General features: G+C 33.3%; 1 protein-coding gene across 2 annotated transcripts; it reads left to right on the forward strand.

Moving 5' to 3' along the window:
• The first annotated feature begins 1,189 nt into the window (after positions 1-1,189).
• On the forward strand, positions 1,190-19,272 carry LOC125654222 (heat shock 70 kDa protein 12A-like). Of its 2 annotated transcripts, none has more exons than XM_056144531.1 (5): positions 1,190-1,303; positions 12,008-12,350; positions 17,313-17,531; positions 17,742-17,901; positions 18,084-19,272. In XM_056144531.1, exons 2-5 carry the CDS (start codon positions 12,036-12,038, stop codon positions 19,142-19,144), a joined length of 1,755 nt encoding a protein of 584 aa, XP_056000506.1. In that variant the 5' UTR covers positions 1,190-1,303; positions 12,008-12,035; the 3' UTR covers positions 19,145-19,272. The 2 variants fall into 2 exon arrangements, with proteins under 2 accessions (XP_056000506.1, XP_056000505.1); XM_056144530.1 differs by lacking the exon at positions 1,190-1,303 and adding an exon at positions 4,957-5,103.
• Positions 19,273-19,608: the final 336 nt, after the last annotated feature.

Here is a 19,608-nt window from a genome sequence, read left to right on the forward strand (position 1 = left end):
TTTTATTTAGTTTTCGTTTTTTTATATAATAATTTCGTTTTTTATATAATTTCGTTTTTAATATAATAATTTCGTTTTTTATTTAGTTTTGGTTTTTTATTTAACATTTTCGTTTTTTATATGTACAATAATTTCGTTTTTTATTTAGTTTTCGTTTTTTATATAATAATTTCGTTTTTTATATAATACTTTCGTTTTTTATATAATAATTTCGATTTTTTATTTAGTTTTCGTTTTTTATATAATAATTTCGTTTTTTATTTAATAATTTCGTTTTTTATATAATAATTTCTTTTTTATATAATAATTTCGTTTTTTATTTAGTTTTGGTTTGCACTAATGGGCTTCCGTATGAGGGAGATAATCCTTAATTTTGAAATGAATTTCTAAATTTTATAACAGAAATTGAATATATATCCTTATTTTCAAGCTAGTAACGAAGTACTTAGCTATTGGGCTGTAGAGACCCTCGGGGACTAACAGTCCACCAGCAGAGGCCTCGACCCAAGGGTCATAATGTAAAACTTATACGGTACCAATTTTGATGCACCAGATGCGCATTTCGACAAATAATGTCTCTTCAGTGATGCTCAACCGAAATGTTTGAAATCCGAAATAACAATGAAGTTTTAGAGCTATTATAGGGGAAAACAGTGTGCGAAAGAAGTGGAGTCAAATTCGTCTAGGATAAGAGCTATGTGTGAGGGAGATAATACTTAATTTTGAAATGAATTTCTAAATTTTATAACAGAAATTAAATATATATCCGTATATCCAAGCCAGTAACGAAGTACTTAACTATTGGGCTGTATAAAACTTCGGGGACTAACAGTCCACCAGCAGAGGCTTCGACCCAAGGGTCATAATGTAAAACTTATACGGTAACAATTTTGATGCACCAGATGCGCATTTAAACATTTAATGTCTCTCAGTGATGCTCAAACATGATATCAAATATCATAACATTAAAAAATGCATGCAATTATTCAAAAAATGTTCTTAAAATTTAAGGTATTGTTCATTTAATTCATGTGCGCAACAATTCAAACACTCTTCAAATAGTCCTTCATCTATGCAATATTATTTAACCGTGATTTCCACCACTTGTGTGGGATTTCATTTAGTATATATCAAAAATAGAATATAGCATGACATTGATATTTAAAGCTTTTAAAAGACGAGGTAGGTCATACACCTGCTGAATATTGACACGCGGAATATATAGAATACGTGGAATACCTACTTTCGGTTCTTTCAAACTTCCTAGGAACAAGGTAGAAATATGTTCCCATGCTAGTCAATGGTAAGTCTGTTCATGTATATACCATTTCCCTTAGTTGAAGAATGATAATCCAATATTTATTTTATGTTCCTTAGTTGATATGACTTCCCAAGTAGCCTTTGCTTCTTATTTGATAAAGGCCGTGAAAAGAGGACAGTGATGTGAATTGAAAAATTGTCATTTATTTTGAAAATGACGAAATTATATAACATATTAAGCGAGTGGGGGTAAGAATGAGTCGAAAACAAAAATCCAAGAACATATGTATCACAAAGGTATGGTTAAGCAATCTGACCTTCTATAACACGGAATGAAATATCGAAATAGAGCTGCCTGCAATCAAATAAGGTGGGTTTTACAAATAAATCAGCTACACACACTAGCATCAAAGTAGCATTATAAAGGGGATGTAAAAGGGGATGGTGGGTATCAAATTAATTTTGTATACACAAAATAAACTGAGTGGTCTTTGCACTTCATGTAAACACACAGGCATTACGAAACGTCCTAACGGCGAGCTGTGATTGGTCAACCATGAATTAGGCTACGCAAGGGCCCTAAAATAAAACATTACATCATCTAGGATTGCCTGAACGGAAATTTCCACCCAAGACTACAATGAAAAGAAAACATGTCAATACGAGGCATCCCAAAATAAAGGGGGGGGGGGCTCAAACAGAAAAAAAAATCCATACCCCAAATCCGACAAATGTGAAAGAAGCAAATCTACATGTTTTACAAGAAATATTATTTATCATATTTTACATATCCAAAATAGAACATACACTGTACACATTTAACACATTACATGAAACCCATTATCTACCATAATTACATTTTTAAGTTACTTAGTTAATACGACCTGCCAAGTAGCCTTTGCTTCTTATTTGATAAAAGCAGTGAAAACAGGGCAGTGATGTGAATTGAAAAAAATGTCATTTATTTTGAAAATGACGAAAGTGTATAACAGAATAAGCTAGTGGGGCTCAGAATGAGTTGAAAACAAAGATACAAGATCATGTGTACATGTATCACATAGCTATGATTATGTAATATGACTCCCTATAACACAATGAAATATTAAAATAGAACTGTCTCAATCGAATACGGTGGGTTTTACAAATAAATCAGGTCACAAACCAATTGCAAATTGCATCCGCCCACCCAAAAGCAACTGGCAAGGCTGATGAACAAAAAATAACAACAAACTAAAAATTTACGCTACAAATACTATCAATAGAAGTGACCGAAAACTAATGAAAATACCATATTTTTCTGATATTTTTAATGTTCTTAATTTTTCCGTGACTATAGAAGTCACAGTTACGATTAGCTTTCTGTAATAATTTATTAACAGTTACTGGTGCAATATATGTACAATGTATGATCACATGTATGAACACAAAAAAGTTTTGTGATGACATAGATCTTGAAAGTAAGTAATAAGTTGAGAACTGTCCAATATGTCATATAGCGAATGGTCCGAGCCTATTCTCGGAAGTTTGCGTCATATAACTTAATTGTTTTATCGAAATTAGTTTGTTCATTATCTGACAATGCCCAAGAAAACAGGGAACTGTTCCAAATATAGCAATTGGTGGGTTTTTTCTGTTTATCATTCCAATGGGTCGGAACCCTATCCCCCTTTCCTCAGAAAAATTTGCTTAAGGTAGTGATTGCATGGCTCATTCAAATTGATGAATCTATGAATTTTTTTATTATTACATACTTTGAAGTCGACAGAATCTGTAACTCGTTATGAAAGTATCATATATGGTTTTCACGGAAATTGTGACGCTACGGTTGTCATGGTAACCCCTCTTGTCGACTTTCTGAAATAAATGGTACAGGTATTTCAGATGGTGTTTAAAAATGATATGGTGTTTAAAAATGATATAAAAGGGGTAAGTGATACAAATCTTATATCAAATTGAAGTTAAAGCCTTAAATGATATATAATTTGTATTGATATGTCCATTTATTTTCATATGAAGTAGAAACAGGGCTGCATATGAGCAATTTCGCAATTTTTAGACATATTTTCACCCCCTGGGAAATAAATGACCAATGATTGTTGGGTTTTTTTTCAATATGTTAGCAGAACTTTTTCCTGAAAGTATCAACATTGGTTTTCAGGTTTCCTATGGCGCTATGAGCATTATAGTTACCCCTTCCCTTTCTTACATAAATGATGTAGGTGATAATTACAATAAATATGCATCTTACATGTATTTATTTTAACTCATATTAAAACTATAAAAATGTTTTGATGTTTATTATTGAATTTATCCCACACAGAATGATAGTAATAATACTTTGGAGATTTGTTTTATTATTTTATGTTTGAATTTACTTGTATACTCATGCTCTGGAAGTATATGTTAAAAACGCGGGAAATATAACCTATCCTATGTAAACTGTGCATTGTGACGTTGATACCTGCAATGTCTTTATCAGTTTTATTCTCCTTTCAAACCAAACAACAAAACTTTCTCATTTTTTATATTATAAGAAGTAACTGAACTTATTGAGAAAAATATATTTACAGCAAGTGCTGCTTTTCAGAATACACACTTTTTGATTTCTCTTAACAACCACGTTACATACTAGCATTTTAGATTCATGTGCACTAACACCATATAGGCCTACAAGTTATGAAATTCATAGCATTATATATTATGGTTTTAATAGGCCTAGTGGTTTGTGAATTATACGTGCTGTAAGACTGTAACTTAAGAGGGGGTTATTTGTATCATGGAGACTTGGGGCCTAATGACTTATTTAAAAGATAATTTAAACATAAGGGATTTTTCATTTGTATTGTATTTCATTTGTATATTTCTAAACATACTTTCACTTTACCCTGTGTCTGGTTATAGCTGACAAGTCTTTGTTTCCATCGTCTGTCATTATTACTGATGCTTAAACGCTTGATGTATTCCAGAACCGGAAACGAAATTTTTTTTATTTTTTTTTTAGATACTACATGAATAAACCACATGATGCCTTGCAATCACTACCTTAAAAAGGGTTTTAAAAAATAGCGCAATTTGAGGGTTTTTGTTTAAAAGGGGCTTTGATTTTACGAATCCAGGGGAACTTTGAAAACCAAATTGATCGTAGATCCCCTTTGAAAAATAACTGGATCCGTCTTTGCATTCATATACAGCTGTAGTGCATTATGTTTTCAATTATTGCGTTTGACGAGACGAAAGGACGTGTATTCATAGTGTTGCCATTGAATTGTCGCACCGGACAAAAACTATCATTACAAACACATTCGCAATACTGAGTTTTAAATTTTGAAATTGTGAACGATCATACAATTTGTCTTTGGTCAACTATCGGCATTCGTAAAATCATTATCTATTTTTCATTACGAAGAGAGATCATTTATGTTACATGAAGAACATTTAATTTGGAGCTCCAAGTAAATTCATAATAATCAAGTTTTATTTATCGTATATGATATTAAACATTATAACATTAAAATTGCATGCAATTATTCAAAAACTGTTCTTAATTTAAGGTATTGCTCATTTAATTCATGTGCGCAACAATTTAAACACTCATCAAAACAGTCCTTCATCTATGCAATATTATTTAACCGTGATTTCCACCGCTTGTGCGGGATTTCATTTCGTATATATCAAAATAGACTACAGCATGACATTGATATCGATAGCTTTTAAAAGACGCGGTAGGCCATACACCTGCTGAATATTGACACGCGGAATATATAGAATACTTGGAATACCTACTTTCGGTTCTTTTAAACTTCCTAGGAACAAGGTAGAAATATGTTCCCATGCTAGTCAATGGTAAGTATGTTCATGTATATACCATTTACCTCAGTTGAAGAATGATAATCCACAATTTATTTTATGTTCCTTAGTTGATATGACCTCCCAAGTACCCTTTGCTTCTTATTTGATAAAGGCCGTGAAAAGAGGACAGTGATATGAATTGAACAATTGTCATTTATTTTGAAAATGACGAAGTTATATAACATATTAAGCTAGTGAGGATAAGAATGAGTCGAAAACAAAAATAGGACATATGTATCACAAAGGTATGGTTAAGCAAACTGACCTCCTACAACACGGAATGAAATATCGAAATAGAGCTGCCTGTAATTAATAAGGTGGATTTTACAAATAACTCAGGCACACACACTAGCATCAAAGTAGCATTATAAAGGGGATGTAAAGGGGATAGTGGGTATCAAATTAATTTTGTATACACAAAATAAACTGAGCGGTCTTTGCACTTCATGTAAACAAAGAGGCATTACCAAACGTCCTAACGGCGAGCTGTGCTTGGTCAACCATGAAATAGGCTAAGCAAGGTCCCTAAAATAAAACATTATATCATCTAAGATTGCCTGAACGGAAACTTCCACCCAAGACTACAATGAAAAGAAAACATATCAATTTAAAACTTATACGGTACCAATTTTGATGCACCAGATTCGCATTTCGACAAATAATGTCTCTTCAGTGATGCTCAACCGAAATGTTTGAAATCCGAAATAACTATGAAGTTTTAAATCTAAATATAGCCAAAAACAGCGTGGCAAACAAATGGAGCCAAATTCGTCCAAGGATAAGAGCTATGCATGAAGGAGATAATCCTTAATTTTGAAATGAATTTCTAAATTTTATAACAGCAATTAAATATACATCCGTATTTTCAAGCTAATAACGAAGTAGTTAGCTACTGAGCTGTAGAGACCCTCGGGGACTAACAGTCCACCAGCAGAGGCCTCGACCCAGGGGTCATAATGTAAAACTTATATGGTACCAATTTTGATGCACCAGATGCGCATTTCGACAAATAATGTCTCTTCAGTGATGCTCAACCGAAATGTTTGAAATCCGAAATAACTATGAAGTTTTAGATCTAAATATAGCCAAAAACAGCGTGCCAAACAAATGGAGCCAAATACGAGGAATCCCAAAATAAAGGGGGGGGGTGGGCTGAAACAGAAAAAAATTCCATACCCAAATCCAATAAATGTGAAAGAAACAAATCTATATGTTAAATAAGAAATATTATTTATCATATTTTACATATCCAAAATAACACAAAACAGAACATATACATTTAACACGTTACATGAAAGCCATTATCTACCATAATTACATTTTTAAGTTCCTTAGTTAATACGACCTGCCAAGTACCCTTTGCTTCTTATTTGATAAAAGGCAGTGAAAACAGGACAGCGATGTGAATTGAAAAAAAAAATGTCATTTATTTTGAAAATGACGAAGGTGTATAACAGAATAATCTAGTGGGGCTCAGAATGAGTTGAAAACAAAAATACAAGAACATGTGTATCACATAGGTATGATTATGTAATATGACCCCCTACAACACATAATGAAATATCGAAATAGAGCTGCCTGCAATCGAATACGGTGGGTTTTACAAATAAATCAGGTCACAATCCAATTGCAAATTGGATCCGCCCACCCAAAGGCAACTGGCAAGGCTGATGAAGAAAAATTAGCAAAGCAAAAATGAACTCTACAAATACTATCAATAGAAGTGACCGAGAACTAATGAAACCTCTGGACACATGTCATTACACCCTACAAAATTAAAGTATACATGCAGAAAAATTAGACAGCAGACATATCTGACCTGATCCTTATATGAACACAGTCCCAAGGAGCCGGCATTTCTGAACTGCAACACCAACATACATACAGACTAAGTGACAGCAGACATCTCTGAACTGACACTAATACATACCTTACATGGGCTTTTATACTCTGTAGATTGAAATCATTGCATACATAAAGAACTGTTATGAAATATTATAAAACCCAAAAATAATATGTATAATGATATTTCACCAATCAATAAAAAAGAAATTCCTCCAATCATCGATCTGGAGTTTAGTATCCATTCAGCAGAATTAACTACATATGAAATATTTTACTTGCCTATTGTCAAATGTTAGTGGTTTGAGAAAAAGGACTTCACGCCTTAATCATAGACTTACTACTACTGTTTTTTATTATCATCATTATTATTGTTATCATTATTGTGGTCCAGTTTTCCTTCATGGAGTACATAAATCCGTGTATATGTATATGTTACGAAAATTATCAGTCATTTTACAAAATTCAAATTGAAAGATACAATATTGAAAACATAAACCCAGTTTTGAGTTGTTTGTAGTTGTTCATATGCTTTAGGCTACACATAAAATAATTTTCATTTTCATTTTGCACTTTTGAAACAAAGAGAAATATTGGCAAAACCTGTGCATTAATTTATTTTTAAAAAGGTTAAAATCAATTATAAATCATCTTTACATTTAGATTCAAAAGGTATATACGATGGCAATAAATATGAAAAATATAACATCAAATGCGGTATACAGCATCATGATTTCGATGTTAAACAGATGAAAAGAAAATACAGCTGAATTTATTAAAAGAAGAATAAATATATTCTCAGAGCTTTAAAAGGTGTCCCTTGCAAACAGACAAGATAATTGCATTGGAATCAAATGGTTTATCTATTTTCAGTGCTTGTGTTTTTAATTACAATAAAACCACACCAACTAAATGTATCTATGTGAAATATGTCAGCTAATAATTATATACTACCGGATAGCATTAAAATTTCAAACCAAATTTATATGATGTAATAGGAAAAATACTAAAACATAATTTGACAATAGGTTGACATCCTTTGAATCAATCAGACACATGTATAAAAGCAAAATGTCATTTTTTAAATGTGTGCATTAAGATTTCTATGAAGTTTACAAAATGAGGAATCATCCTGATTTAAATATAATGATAACACACCTGTATTGCTATAATTAACTATAATTAACTATTTCTCAGAAACAATTATGTACATAAAAATAAATGATTTAAATGTAGCCCAAGATGTTTGAAGCAAAAGAGCTAGCCATATTTGCAATGTAAACCGTACAAATCACAATACAAAAAAATGTTTCCATTTTGATGCATGATACACATATAATATAACAAGTAACAATGATAAAAACACTGCACACAAATTACATGTATGAAAGTTGAAGATAAGGAATAGTGATCAATCTCATAACTCCTATAAGCAATACAAAATAGAGAATTTGGCAAACACGGAAACATTGGATATGCCAGAGGTGGGATCAGGTGCCTAAGGGGGAGTATAATATGTAAGCATCCCCTGTCTACCGGTCACACCCGCCGTGACCCCTATATCTTGATCAGGTAAACGGAGTTATCTGTAGTCAAACTCAGTGTGCCAAGATGTATGTGATGATATTTACATCTTATCCTCTACTGGACAAGGTGGGCAGGCATAGTGAGAGAGCACATAACATATTCAGTATTGTGAGATCCGCTCTTTGGATCAAAATTGTCTTTCCAAATAGAAAAGCGGTTGATTTTTGTTATTTTGCACAATAACATGAAAGAAAGATATTAACATGTCGCAAAGATATAGAGTTGTAAATCAATATCTAAATTAAACTAATAGTTTATGAACATCCCCAAACCTCGATCGTTTTCCTTCCAGAAATAATCACACAATATTATAACTATCTTGTGCTTTAAACCTTTGACGTAAATCTTTAAGCATAGAAATATTATTGATTCTATCTTTTAACTTATATAGTTCAAGGTAATTGCACATGATAAAAATACAACAGAATATCTCATGCATATTCATTAGTTGTGACGTGTTCGTACTAGCACATCTATATTACACACCGAATGTTTTGATTGCATAGAAAATCCACCTTCAGTTCTTTTAAACTTCCTCGCAACAACGTAAAAATCAATAAGTTAACATGCTAGTAAGTTTACATATACATATGTCATTTGTTTAACTAGCTCTGAATTAATCACTCTCAAAATAACGTTCCACAATATATTGATATCTAAATAAAACAAATAAATGTTTATTCACTTAATAATACATATATGCCTACACACCAAGGACAATATAATTCAAATCGGTTGCTAACATTTTAAATATTCTAAGATATTTCCAAGAAAACACCCCAAAATTGTAATATGAAATGTTATATTTAAAATTGGAAACAGAATTAAGAAACATTGGATACTCATTTTATTCAAATAGTATTAAAACACATACTACCATTTATGTAAGAACGCTCGAGTGGTTTTCAGAAGATTATAGATAGATGAAATATCATTCAAAAATGTAAATACACTAATGCAACATGTGTATCGAGGGAGTTCAAAGAAAACATTGATACTGCTAAAATATGTTCACAATAAATTCATATGTATACAATGTACGAGAAGCAGTCTTCATAACAATTCGTGCAGGTGAATTTGTTGACTCCCCGATATTATAGAGGCTTGTAGAATTTGTCCCAGTACTAGTCTGTCTAGCAAGTGAAAAATGTTTCAAAGATCCGTCAACAATAAATTGCTTGGATTGACAAAACAACAAACGTTTTTCTGCATTTCAGCCGTTCCTAGCAAAAAGGGCCCTGATGTATATTAGTGCTAAAGTGTGAACTATAGAGAACATCCCTCAAAATATTAGAGCAATCTTGATTGTCGTTAAAATATTACAGTCAATCAAAGATGACAACCAACTTGTGATTGGTAATCATGACCTTTTTCTTTACAAGTATGCAAAAAAATGTTGCTATTTTTCAGTATGAATTTTGGAAAAACATTGTTGGATAAGATAAGGGCCTTTTTTGCCACAAACGGCTCATATGAGTCTGATTATATCAATTTGTTTTTAGTTTTTTTTTCGTGAAGAAAATGATCACGGTACATGACTGAATAAATTAATAAATATGATCCCAAAATATATTCCTCCATCCCAGATTAACACTGTATTTAATGTCAAATTGAGAGATGTACAAATCGGCTATTTTACCTATATCTTCAACATTTCGATATACAAATATGGACATCACCCAATTCTGTCTATAAGAATATGCTAGACATAGAAAGGCAGTAACTCTACCAGGCTTTATCGCAGTGGTGGGAAGTGAGAGCACCAACTCTGCGCCAACCGTACACCCTTTCATTACAGTTGATTGTTTTTATTCCAACTTTCAAATTTCACTAACTAATCACAAGTACATTTTGCGATTGAGAAAGAGGATATAGATCAAAAGTCGTTCTACATACTAAAACCGACGACATGGGCAAACATTGTATTGCAGGATATCTTTTTCAAAGAGTCATTTTTGTGGTCTCGGAAAAAAAAGATAAATACTTGAGAACATGTTTATTTCAGTTTTGAATGCAGTTTCAATGTGGTTTTCTCAGTCAAGCTTTTCGGTGAATATCCATTGATTCTTTAAGATGACTGGTCTTTCATTCTGATTAGGGTCAGGGGTAACAAAACGTCTGTGATGTTCAGTTAACTTTATTCATTCTTTAATTGACACAAACATGTCCTCGATTACCTGTATGAAAAACCTACTTTCGTTTCCTCCAAATTTGTACACATGTAGCATGCAATATCTTCTTTGTTATAAAATGATTAACAATATATATTCTCTTTAAAATTTCCAATTTACTTATCCTCCTTTGAGTTACAAACCAATCAAGTTGAAATTTAGTGTATTCCTTGTTAGATAAAGACTGGGAATCGTGATTTGGTGAATCAAAAACAGAGTTTAAAGCATACCAACCAAAAACTTTGCTATATGCTACATATTATTGGAAGCGATAAACAGATAATCAGGCATGACGTCAATATTGAGTTGCAGCAGTCCCCAGGCATTTACAATGCATGCACTAATGGTTCTGGGATACAATCATGTAATCTTGATATAATACATGTGGGTAATATCAAATCTTGTAATAAAAGAATGAAAATGATGGTTAAAATTCAGCTTTATCACTTCCTCCATCTCATATGTTACTGTTACTTGAAATTAAGCGAGCATTATTTCCATTCCTACTTTTAAAACAATTGGAATCATTTAATACTTTTTCCCCGTTTGTAAGACTGTATATTCTGCTTCAAAATGTGTAGTGATAAACCCAAAAATATAACATTACAGATTTTCAACACATATGACAAAATCTAGATTATCCACATGTTGGCATTCAGATAAAAATGCACAGAATAGTCAGTCATAGACTAATTAATTGAATAAATTATCATATCTTCAGAGAAATTGTTGCTTTTTATTTTAAGGTCCCACATTTCGTGAAGTCTACTTTTACATCTTAGTATTAGAATCAGAGGGTTGAAACATCTGATTTTATTTTTATCGCCGTTGTGAAATCTGTTTCAGTAGGATTTTCTCGGAGGGACTCTCTGGTAAATGACCACCGATGCCTTAAAGTTACATTTCTTCATTCTTATTGTGGATGCATCGAATTTTCGAATGTGCAATTTAATGTTGGATGATTGTAGATTACATTCGCATTACATTATTTGCTAGAATTCAAAACATACTTTCCTTTCCTTCAAACTTCTCATGAATGTTCCAATAATTTTAGAGCTGCTTTACAGTATATAAAGCAACTGAACTTGAGTGCATGTGCAAATAAGTGTTGTTTAATTGTTATTAATATAAGCATTACCTCGATTACTAGATCTACGGAAAACCTACTTTCGTAGTAGTGGGAATTCCTTACCGTGACAATGCCTGTCGTGTATTTCTCCTTTTTCAATTTTTGATAGGATATACGAGATTAATCATTGTTAATTATATTCACGTTTTCCTTATATTCATCTAATTAGATATAGATGTGAGACCATCCTCATTAACATGGCGTCTAGCGAACAGGGGGACTACCTGTTGGTCGCTGCAATAGACTTTGGAACAACGTATTCTGGATACGCTTTCTCAACCAGAAACGATTTCACTAGAGATCCAACAAAAGCATATTTAAAACAATGGATTGACCCTTCCAGTGGAATGCTGTCCAACAAGACGTCCACGTGCGTTCTCTTTACCAAGGAAAAACAATTTAGCAAGTTTGGCTTTGAAGCTGAAGCAAAGTACCTTGACTTAATGATGGACAACGAACATAAGGAGTGGTACTTTTTCAGAAGATTCAAAATGTGTTTATACGCTCTGAAGGTATGTATTTAATATAACGCGACTACACAATTACAGATCTTGCAACGAACTACTACACAAGTAACACAAGTGACTCTGGGCGGTTTGGAAGCAAGCGGTGTTTGTCAGAGTTGAATGAAAAGATGACGTAAAATTTGTTTTCCCGTACATTTGTATGCTCTAGAAAGATAAATGATGTAAAAAAAAAATTGATTGTAGTATAGATAGACTGTAAATCTCGTGGTAAGAAGCATATTTAAACTTTCTACGTTGGTAATTAAAAAAATACGTAGACAATGTCTCTCTCATATATATATATATATATATATATATATATATATATATATATATATATATATATATATATATCCAATAATAAAAGTCAAGAAACACAAAACTCGAATAACATTTCACTGTTAGCGCTTTCGGCTTTAATGCCTCTTCAGACAGTTATAAAATGAAATAATATTATTTCATTTTATAACTGTCTGAAGAGGCATTAAAGCCGAAAGCGCTAATAGTGAAATGTTATTCGAGTTTTGTGTTTCTTGACTTTTATCATTGGATGTATTTACTGTATCAAATACCGAATTCTTTATTTACAAACTATATATATATATATATATATATATATATATATATATATATGAAAAATAAAATTCAACACATTATTGGATTTGAAATAGTTAATTTTATCGACCTGGGATGTTTCATTCTGTTTTATAGTATCCGCGATCCCTAATTTTAAAAACAGTATGTTCTTTCGCCATGGAGTACCTTTACGTCAAAAACACAACGTCACAGCGTTGTGTTCCACAATTTCTCAAAACATTATCCCCTACATTTTACACACAGCCTGTAGCGGCTTCTAGCTTTATCGTTTGGTATCTAGTGGACTGCAACACTTCTCATTTCTAAATGTTCAGTAAGGATAGGGAAGACGGTGTCGGAGCTAACATCAAATATATCTGATAATTCCGCGACAATGACGCGGTCATCATTTTACCATAGCGTTACTTATTCTTGTTGACAAGTTCGTAAAAAAAAAAGAGAGAGACTCGTTTCCTACCAGAACGTTCGTCATTCAATGCAAAGTGAAGATAACGAACAGTGATCAATCTCATAACTCCTACAAGCAATACAAAATAGATAGTTGGGCAAACACGGACCCCTGGACACACCAGAGGTGGGATCAGGTGCCTAGGAGGAGTAAGCATCTCCTGTTGACCGGTCACACCCGCCGTGAGTCCCATATCCTGATCAGGTAAACCGAGTTATCTGCAGTCAAATCAGTGTGCCAAGAACGGCTTAACAATCGGTATGAAACACGTCAGACAGCATTTGACCCAATGCGAGGTTGTATTGACGAACTAGATCGTTATAACGACCATAGAATTTGCGAAATGCTGACTTCAATCGAGACTGTTGAAATCCCTGTACCATCAACTTGTTTGTCAGTAGCTTACCTCGATTTAAAAACTGACTATACCCAGAACAAGCTCTTGCATATCGAATCAGTTGAGATATATAAACACCATATGCAGATGATAATGGAATATTGCTACATAAATGTGGGAAGTTGACGATGGAGAAGCTGAAATCATCCCGTTTGTCATACAGTTGAGTTGTTAGTTTGCCGTTAATGTCTACTTTCAATAAAATATCTAAGTATGAAGCAGAAGTGGACGACTCTGTGGTATCCTTTATTTCGAGCTCACAGGGATGTATCAAATCGATATATGAATGAAAGCTATCATTGTTAATAGACAAAACGTCATCGATGTATCTAAATGTCGAATTGAAGGTCACAACGAGAGATTTTTTCTTCTCGCGTAGAAGTTTTTGAATAAATTCTGCTTCATATGAATATAAAAACAGGTCAGCTAACAAAGGAACACAATTCGTGCCCATGGGAATTCCAACAGACTGTTGGAAGGCCTGATCACCAAAGACCACGAAGATATTGTCAATGAGGATATAGAGTGTCTACTACAAGAAAAATTTTCTATGCCATTTATACACTAAAGCTTGATTCACTTTGACATAGTATCCCCTTCTTCCAGCATCTTAATAGTTTCTACTGGAGATTTTCGGAGTGTGATAAACAAGTTTAGGGCCATTTACTACTCAGTGATTTCCCATGACGTCATATTTTTCACCTTCACGAAAGAGAACTATCTGCCTTCCGTAATCGGTTTCCATTAAAAGGCGTGACATATTACGTCAAAACTTCGCTTATGAAATATCGTAATAATTCTCTACTAGATGGTGTTAATGACCCTCGTACAAGCACTCTACAGAATTACATTTGGACTTTTAGATTTGGGCATTGAATTGAACTTCATGGCCGATTTGTGACAGTTTATAGTCTCGTGTGTAAATTCAATTCTTGGGTAAAATTGCATCAGACTGTGAATTTCAACTAAACCTTTCGTAAGTTAGAAATTTATTTCGTTGATATGCTTTTCTGCAAATAGTTGTAATTAATTTGTAAAATCGTTAAAATTTTGTGACTGATTTCTGCAGGTCACGGGATTTATTGTGATCCATAACACTTGTTATAACGACCATAAACTTTACGATTAAATTGTTGACTTTAAACGAGATTGTTGAAACCCATGTAACATCAACTAATATTTCAGTAACATTCCACATGCAAAATGGTACATTTCTAGCCAATTTCACGTGAAACATGGAATCCGTGTATATTCATTTGTAAGGTAGAACACTGGTGCTCTAGCAACTCATAGTTTTTCAATTCACAACTACAATTGAAGATAGCAACAGTTGAGGATCATAACAAATAAATAATTCATTTTGATTACCCAATGATTGTACCAATCATCATTATTTTATTTTTATCAATTTAAGAGTTAAACGCACTTAGACTAAACATACAATTTGAATTTTTATTTGTTTGAGATCACTTTGTAACCAATCTGGAAAAAAATTCCAATGTACGCGAACTGATTATTCTTTTCGTTAACAAATTTTGTGATAAAATATCTATACAAAGTAGTTTAAAAACTTATCTTGCCTTTCTCCACCCCGATCGAAGCGCCGTGTTGATCTACAATGACTCAAAAATACTACTGAATAGTTATGCGGGAACGAAATGTTTGAGGTAACGAACGGTTTATTAAGAACTAATATTTTTAGATTGGAATGGATTGCTTTGGTTTACGAATGGACCACTCTAGTCTGGCAAGGAAACTTTAAAGAGTTTTAAATTAACGATGTGGGACGGGACTATTCTAGTCATGAACGTAACGTTTTATTTGGTGTAGTAAAGTGCTTCAGGGTCTCTAATTTCGTCTTTTCACATTGAGAATCTATAAAGTATTAGTATGCATTGTAGGAATACTATCGTTTCTTTGGTGGGTTTCAGTTTTAACTCAAGGCCGAAGGCTCAAGTGAGCTTTTCCGATCGAAATCTGTCTGGCGTCTGTTATCGTCGTCGATATCCTTGCCATCGTTAACTTTTCCCATTTTCATCTTTACTCCAGAATCACTGAGCCAATTTCAATCAAACTTGGCACAAAATATCCATGCATCCTTCAAAGAGGAGATAATCAACAAAGGGCAATGATAGTATGGGGTCATTTCAAAATCTCCTCAAGAAGCACTTCAAATTCTACAGATCGTGGCCCCTGGTGGTAGGGTAAGGCAACAACAGGAGGCCAGAAAAGTTGAAAGTTATATAAAAGCTTCTTGACATAATGTATATTCAAACTATATAACTCCAGACCTCCAGGATGTAGGGTGTGGCCACAATAGGGATTTAACATTTCATATGGGAATACATCTTTTTGAACAACAGGGTCATGATTAGTCATATCCTTATGCAAGCATCTCAAAGTAGTGCCGATTAAACTTTGTTCAAATTGTGCTTCTTGAGGGTAGAGTAAGGCAACAATAGGGATCAAGGTTTTACTTTAGAATATATCCTTTAAGAAAAATCTTTCTCAAACTTCAAAAAAAAAAAACCCAGCATGGTACTGATTACTAATATTGATATGCAAGCATCCCCACGAAGTTCAGAATCATTTATTGTCCCAAGGGGTAAGATGGGACCACAATAAGGGATCGAATTTTTACATTTGAATATAGACAAATAATTAAAAATTCATTTTTTTTTTCAAATCATGACCCCCGATGGTAGGGTAGGGTTACAATATGTATAAAAGTTTTAAATGGGAATATATTGGGAAATATCTTTAAAATATTCTCAAGAACAGCAGGGTCACGATTAGTCATTTTGATATGCAAGCATCTTCAAGTATTGCAAAATAGGTTTGTACATTTCCATGGAGGTAAGGTCGGGCAACAAAGGGCTACATAAAATCATATCCAAGTACAAACGTTCCTAAGTTGTGTGGATTCAATTTTTGTTATGCCAAAGTGATATATATCCTGAACTGTTTAATGTAGGCTTTTATATTTTGTATATAGATTTGTTATTTCAAGACCTTATATTTCATAGTGTTTGACCTAGTGACCTTGACCTTGGAGTTTGACCTACATCTCAAAATCTTAACCGAAATAGTAACCTTTCTATTAACTTTAGAATGGTGAATGATAATTATATTTTTCATATTCGATGAATGTATTCCTTGTGACAAGACCATTGTTAGGTACCGATATATTTGACCTTGTACGCTTAACCTTGGAGTATGACTTGTTTTAAGAAAACCTAACCTAGACAATATCTCATGAACTGTTTAAAGCTATGACTTTCATATTTTTGAAACGAATCCTAAGGGCATGAATTTTCAATTGATGTAATAATTTTCTACCTGTGACCTTTTAGCATGGTTATGGCGTGACCCTTTGGGGCTAGGCTGGGACCCCAATATAGGGTTAACAATTCCATGGGAATAAAGATTGGAAAAAAATCTTTTAAAATGCAAAACAGCTGTACAACAGCGGGGCCAAGACAACACAAGTGAGCGATGTGGCCCATGGGCCCTTGCTACATTTTAGTCCAGCGAGGACGATGTGCTCATTGAGGATGAAACAGGAAAATCAATGTCAGCTTTGACTGTCTTCTCTGCACCAATCAGATATTTGAAGAATTCCCTGCTTGAAGAGTGTCGTAAGCAGAACACAGACATCAAATTAGAGGAAATAAAATGGATTGTCACTGTACCTGCCATATGGTCAGACCCAGCAAAATCTTTCATGAGGTCAGCGGCAGTTCAGGTATACACCGCCTTGCATTAAGTATATGTAGAAATATGAAAAACCATAAAAAGAATACTTGTAATGACCTATACATCTATTAGGTACATATCTGTCAACATCTCTATGATTAATTGATGGTAAAAATGAAAGTATCTCCAAATTTCTTGCAACATGATTTAGTTTATCATTATAGTAATTGTCAAGAAGTGTATAATTATGTTATTTTAGGCTGGGATTGATTCAAAGATGCTCACCATAGCTTTGGAGCCAGAGGCAGCAGCATTATATGTCAAGTATGTACCTGTAGAAAGAAGAGTTGGTGGCAAAGAAGGAGATGGGTTTCAAACATTTTCTCCTGGATCCAAGTACATTATTGTTGATGCTGGAGGTACATATTACTTTAAGTCTGGTATTGTTATAGTATTTACCATTCGTGAATATCCGAACAATGAATATGTTCAAAATATCTAAACAAATATTCTTTGAAATATGTTATTAAGGAGTATCAAGGGTGTATGACTTTTCAAAATATGTTTCATTGAATAGTATATATTTTTTCTTTCTTTGTAGGCGGAACAATTGACATTACTGCACATGAAGTCCAGGAAGACTGTCGCGTCAAAGAACTGATAAAAGCCACTGGTGGAAACTGGGGAGGCACGAGTGTCGACGAAAGCTACTTGAATTTTATCAAATGTCTAATTGGCGATACTGTTACAAAGAAAATTTTGCAAGATCAATCAAATATTTTCTTTGATACCTGTAGAGAATTTGAAATAGCAAAACGCACAATCAAACCTGACTCGGACTTGAAGTTTACTGCTAAGATCCCATCAGGACTTGCCGAAACATATGCAAAACAAAATGCTGGAAAAGATCTGAAATCTATCAAGATTGTTTCGATGAAAAATAAAGATCAGGTAGCTGTAACATTTGTTGGTGACAAAATGAGGCTAGTATCAAAGGATGCAGAAGGATTTTTTGTCGACTCAGTGTCAAACATACTTGTTCATCTATCAAAACTATTCAGACAGAAAGCAGGAAAAGGAATAAACACTATCATTCTAGTCGGTGGTTATGCAGAGTCTCCAGTGCTTATCAATGCCATTAAGTCAAAATTCCCTCAGATGCGTACTATCATACCACAGGAGGCAGCGTGGTCCGTTTTGCGTGGTGCTGTCATTTTTGGTCACGACCCAAGTCTTATTAAGCAAAGGTTGAGCAAATATACGTACGGCATAGGTGTATATAGACTGTTTGACCCATCTAAGCACGATGAAAAATACAGATATGAAGAAGATGGAGAGGTACGATGCCATTCTCTTTTCAGTAAGCTCATAGAAATTGATCAACTGGTGACAGTGGGTGAATATCAAAAGGAAAAGGGGTATACAATTAGAAAAGCTGGTAGTAAAGGGAATTTTTCTCTTTATTCCAGTACATTAAAGAATCCAACATACGTTAATGAAAACGAATGTTCTTTCATAGGAAACATTCTATCCCCAGGACATAACTTTTTTCCAAATGAAAATATCAGAATCAAGATGTGCTTTGGTGAAACAGAGATAGAATTTAAAGCACACCAACCAAAAACTCAGTTAACTACCACGTATTATTTGGGACAACGCTAAAGTTAAAAGGATTTGATATTGATTGCGGTGAGAGCTTTTTAATCAATATTCAAATTTGCTGTAAGGCCATTGACCATGGCAAATGTTGTGTATGACTATTCAAAAAAATACAAAATTGAATAACTTCATTACTTTTGTTTTTCTTCTTTTATTATATTGAATATGTACAACATTTATAATTCCAATGTCTTAAACTGTACTTAATTGATTTAAGGCGTCCGATACAAAAATAAAGTAAAATAGAGGCATAAAATGGCCTTTAGTGTTTTACATGGAAGATATTCAATGGAAAATATACGAGAACGAAACGACGTTTAAACCGATGTATTTTCATGGAGGCATGTGTTGAACATTACGAGACTATCACGTGATAATAAATATTTAGAACCAACAAAAATTATTGTGATAATTGCAAAAGTGCAACGATATCGCTTACATGCAGGCCGACCTTTTGAATATTGAAA

This window comes from Ostrea edulis, chromosome 7, assembly GCF_947568905.1.
Source record: "Ostrea edulis chromosome 7, xbOstEdul1.1, whole genome shotgun sequence".
Classification (NCBI taxonomy): domain Eukaryota; kingdom Metazoa; phylum Mollusca; class Bivalvia; order Ostreida; family Ostreidae; genus Ostrea; species Ostrea edulis.

What these genes read in the sequence shown, in the direction of transcription:
- LOC125654222 (XM_056144531.1), top strand. Translation starts at nt 12,036, where the DNA reads ATGGCGTCTAGCGAACAGGGGGACTACCTGTTGGTCGCTGCAATAGAC. An exon ending in TGTGTTTATACGCTCTGAAG is followed by an intron (nt 12,351 to 17,312) that starts GTATGTATTTAA and finishes GCTACATTTTAG; the next exon opens with TCCAGCGAGGACGATGTGCT. An exon ending in TGAGGTCAGCGGCAGTTCAG is followed by an intron (nt 17,532 to 17,741) that starts GTATACACCGCC and finishes ATGTTATTTTAG; the next exon opens with GCTGGGATTGATTCAAAGAT.